This window comes from Siphateles boraxobius, unplaced genomic scaffold (assembly GCF_051911475.1).
Source record: "Siphateles boraxobius isolate OS27281-9 unplaced genomic scaffold, OSU_SipBor_1 77, whole genome shotgun sequence".
Taxonomy (NCBI): Eukaryota; Metazoa; Chordata; class Actinopteri; order Cypriniformes; family Leuciscidae; genus Siphateles; species Siphateles boraxobius.
Genome location: NW_027509205.1, coordinates 20,982,501 through 20,987,500, shown reverse-complemented (window position 1 = coordinate 20,987,500; position 5,000 = coordinate 20,982,501). Strand labels below are relative to the sequence as shown.

The 5,000-nt window shown below is 37.1% G+C and overlaps 1 protein-coding gene across 2 annotated transcripts in view; it reads left to right on the top strand.

The window, feature by feature from the left end:
• Positions 1-5,000, top strand: part of vstm2la (V-set and transmembrane domain containing 2 like a) — an 87,404-nt gene that overhangs the window by 62,552 nt on the left and 19,852 nt on the right. For both annotated transcript variants that reach the window (XM_077218033.1, XM_077218035.1), the window contains exon 2: positions 4,545-4,714. In XM_077218033.1, coding sequence (XP_077074148.1) covers positions 4,545-4,714 — 170 coding nt within the window. The remainder of the gene's footprint in view (positions 1-4,544; positions 4,715-5,000) is intronic.

Sequence of the window (5,000 nt, the reverse complement as noted above, 5' to 3'; positions counted from 1 at the left end):
ATCTATCTATCTATCTATCTATCTATCTATCTATCTATCTATCTATCTATCTATCTGTGTGTGTCTATCTATCTATATATCTATCTATCTGTGTATGTCTGTCTATCTATCTATCTATCTACCTGTCTGTTTATCTATCTGTCTGACTATCTATCTATCTATCTATCTATTTATCAATCTATCTATCTATCTCTGTCTGACTATCTGTCTATCAATCTATCTATCTATTTATCTATCTATCTATCTGTGTATGTCTATCTATCTATCTATCTATCTATCTATCTATCTATCTATCTATCTATCTATCTGTGTATGTCTATCTATCTATCTCTATCTATCTATCTGTGTATGTCTATCTATCTATCTATCTATCTATCTATCTATCTATCTATCTATCTATCTATCTATCTATCTACCTATCTATCAATCTATCTATCTATCTCTGTCTGTTTATCTGTCTATCTATCTACCTGTCTGTTTGTCTATCTTTCTGACTATCTATCTATCTATCTATCTATCTATCTATCTATTTATCTATCTATCTATCTATCTATCTGTGTATGTCTATCTATCTATCTATCTGTCTATCTATCTATCTATCAATCTATCTATCTGTCTATCTATCTATCTATCAATCTATCTATCTATCTCTGTCTGTTTATCTGTCTATCTATCTACCTGTCTGTTTGTCTATCTGTCTGACTATCTATCTATCTATCTATTTATCTATCTATCTATCTATCTGTGTATGTCTATCTATCTATCTATCTATCTGTGTATGTCTATCTATCTATCTCTATCTATCTCTATCTATCTATCTGTGTATGTCTATCTATCTATCTATCTATATATCTATCTATCTATCTATCTATCTATCTATCTATCTATCTATCTATCTATCTATCTATCTATCTATCTACCTATCTATCTATCTATCTATCTATCTGTCTGACTATCTATCTATCTATCTATCTATCTATCTATCTATCTATCTATCTATCTATCTATCTATCTATCTATCTATCTATCTATCACTCTGTCTGTCTATCTATCTATCTATCTCTGTCTCTCTATCTATCTATCATCTATCTATCTGTCTGTCTCTGTGTTGGAGAAACTACTGAGATCTTGTTTCTGTTCAGCTGATTTGACTTTAATCACCTTTTTCTATGCGATACGGATTCATATATTCATTCATCAGTGTTATGCTTCATGATATCAACTCATTTTATGCATAATGAACAAATGACTTATCTCCAGGCCGTGTTCGGAGCGTGTGCAGATTTCCCAGCATGCTTTTTGTCTGGACGGAAGTCTTGGGACCCCTGTGGGTTTGACTGTGTCCCCCACTGCGTCCGCGGCCGTTTGAATGGGATTATGGGTAAATGAAGAGGCGCTGTGGAGGAAACGGTTAAGAGGATTTGGGTGTTATAAAGCAGATGTTGAGGGATTCGTAAGTTTCAGAGCTCGTTTGAGCGGCGCACGCAGAGATTCTGACGTGTGTTTAGAGGAACACTAGACAGGTGGTGCTTGAGGACTTTCCCCCCTTCTATGTAAAGCACTTTGAGTACCCAGAAAAGTGCTATATATATGTAACAAATTATTATTATTATTATTAGACTGGAACTCTTCCTCATATTAGACATTTAAACTTATATACACTACCATTAAAAAGTTTGGGGTCATGTTTTTGAACCCAGAAGTTTCTTCTGCTCACCAAGGCTGCATTTATTTGATTAAAAATACATAAAAGAACAGTAATTTTGAGTTTTTCAGATTGAGAGTTCAGATTTTAGTGGAAACTGTGAAACTGTCTTTTTTAGGATTCTTTGATGAAGAGAAAGTTATAAAAGAACAGCATTTATTTGAAATAGAATATTTTGTAACATTATAAATGTCTTTACTGTCACTTTTGATCAATTTAATGCATCATGGCTGAATTTAAAAAAAAAAATCTTACTGACCCTTAATGGTAATGTACATGTCTTTTTTTTATTTTGAGTATACAATTTTATATTGAGTACTGTGATGCCACCATGATCTCAGATCTCTTTAATATCGCAGTTATTTCTCCAGCAATGCAATTAAATTTAGCTGCGAAAGCACCTTATATCTGTGATATCTTCCAGGGATTCGTGACTTCCTGTGGACCGTCAGGTGTGAGCGGTTTCTCTTTGAAGTGTGCGCATGACTTCCTGCAGGGCCTGTAAGGATTGATAAGAGAGAAATGATTCCTCCACACTGATTTGCGCTCGTTGGTTCTGACGGAGTCTCTTCTGCGCTTCGGCCGGTGTTTGGTGGAGGGGGACTCGTATCTTCAAGGCTTTGGCGTGAAGGATAATTGAATTGTGTTTGTCTGAAGTCGTGGATGAGCTTGTTTCACTCGCGAGGTCAGTCAAGGGAAACGGTGCACTTGAGTGTTTTAGCTTCTGAGAACAACTCTATCCAGTAGCTAGATGCTTGTTTTCTTGCGATAAAGTCTCTGAACGTTCACTGATATCTCCGGATCTGATGTTGGCCGTTCAGGTGTTGGACATTTTCCAAAATGTTATCCGAGATGATAATGGTATCTTGAAAAAAAGCGAGTAGAGGGAAGATTGAGTTGTTCAATCGACATCGGTCTCAACACAAATACGAGATGTTTAGGCTTAGTGCCTTGAGTTGTTAAAGAGGTTCACTTGTATGATAGTACAGATGATCTTCAGACGTTAAAGGGAATATTCAATCAAAAATAAACATTCTGTCATCATGTCGTATGTTTCTTCTGTGAAACTCAAAAGGAGATGTTTTGCAGAATGTTCACGCTGTTCTTTTTTAATACTATCTAATTAAATGGGAACTGAGACAACTGAGCTCCAGAAATGAAGTCTTGTGCATCATATTTCAGGTCACATGAAAGCTTTTCTAATTTCTCAAAATGTGTTCACACTTGTGTTCAGTGCAAATACGACAGGTCTTTTTTTTTTTGCCAGGCTTGATGCAGTGTTTTTATCATTAACTAAAACCAAATCTAAACCCTTAAAAACCCCATTTATACTTGAAATAAAATAAACATCAACTGATTGTCAAGACAACATTTCTAATTTTTCTTTAGTTTTGTGTTTTAATATCTTAAAACACATTTGTTCACTAGATCCTTTCCTTGATTTATTTAATTGATGTATTTTGTTTTATTGTACTCCTATAAATTGATTACAAAATGTTTTTCTTGTTATTTCTCTTCTGTAAAGCACTTTGTAAACAGTGTTTGAAAGAGTGCCCCATCTGACATGCAGCCCTCTGTGCGCGTGCTTCAGATGTGTGCGCTCAGAAAACCATATATAAGTACCAGTTTAGACTGATACGGCTTTAAAACACATGCAGATAATAAACTTTCATGATGATGAAGAACTGCAATGTCACGTGAGCGTGACCACAACAGAGATGATAATCAAAACCAAACAGATGTTTTAGTTTTTGCCAGAGTATTTGAGGCACAAGCTGTAAGGCTCCGCCCTCTTCTGGAAAGGGGGCGGGGCAGCAGCTCATTTGCATTTAAAGATACATGCACAAAAAAAGCATGACTTTCCTTCCAAAGATGCATCTACAACTTGGTATAATAAATGATCTGTGGGGTATTTTGAGCTGAAACTTCACAGACACATTCTGCGGACACCGGAGCATTGCAGTCAAACCAAAATGTATTCAGACACATTCAACATTTCTCACATTATCACAGTTTATTCGCTATAGTTTAGAAAATGGTAATAAAATATGACAAGAACTCAATATTTCACTGGATTTGCCCATCCTTCTGTTAGAATGTCTCACAAAGGAATTGTGTTGAATATCTGTTAAATTTAACCACACAATTAGATAATACCAGTGTAGCAATGTTCAGGGAAGAAGGAGGCGGGAACCGGCGAACATTCAAATAAACTTTATTAAAATAACACAAACCAAACTAAAATACCGCCAGCAGCCCATCGCTGACGACTGCTGGCTAAAATAAAACACAAATACAAAAAACAAAACTCAACTAAAATACAGGCCTGTTCCTCTCTCGATCATCAACGTCGTCGCTCCTCCTTTATGCTTCCACTCCTCCGTGAGAGATGCGAGACCGGTGTGCTTCACAGGTGTTGCTCATTAGCAATCGCACCACCGGCCTCGCGCCGTTCTCTCACGTCCCTCGGCCGTCCTGTTCGCCACAACCAGTTTAGCTCAAACAATTACCAAGCAATGCTTCATTTTGTTCAGTCTGTGGTGTAAAAAAGTCGAAAACACTTCAACAAAACATGGTCAGGTCAAAGGGACTTAATAATTAAAAATAAAATTTACTGGTAGTCACTGTATGAAGAATTTTTGGGTATAATGTCACAGTTAACTTTATTTTGCTCTCCTGATTTACATAAATGGACTATAGTGTCGTTCACCCACTAGTTAAAAAAATATCAGAAATGATATCTGGTGTCTGAATAATTATTGGCTTGACTGAATATTAGATCTAGTAAAAAGAGGCATAATAGGTCTCCTTTAAATCAGCTCTCTGTCTTCTTCCTCAGCGGTGTTCACAGAGGTCCCTCATGACATCTCGGCACAGAGCGGTCAGGACGTGGAGATGGCCTGCTCGTTTCGAGGCGCGGGGTCACCGTCCTACTCGCTGGAGATCCAGTGGTGGTACATCAGGAACCACAGAGAATGGACGGACAAGCAAACGTGGACCACCAATCAGGTATGGCGTGAATTATTATAATTATAATTACGTGTAAAAAAAAAAATTTGAAGGAGAAACCCGAACCAAATCTAGAGACCAGGGACTCTTTTCACTCCAGATAAGAAGAAACCACTTAGCAACCACCCAGAACACCCTAGCAACTACTGGGGTGTGTTTCCCGTACAATGACGTAACTCGCTGCTTAACTACTATAGTACGATGCATCGTTGAAGAAACCAACTACCTTGTCATGACTGTTTCCTGAAACCGTATTGTCTCAAATTGGTCGTTCAACTACGTTGGT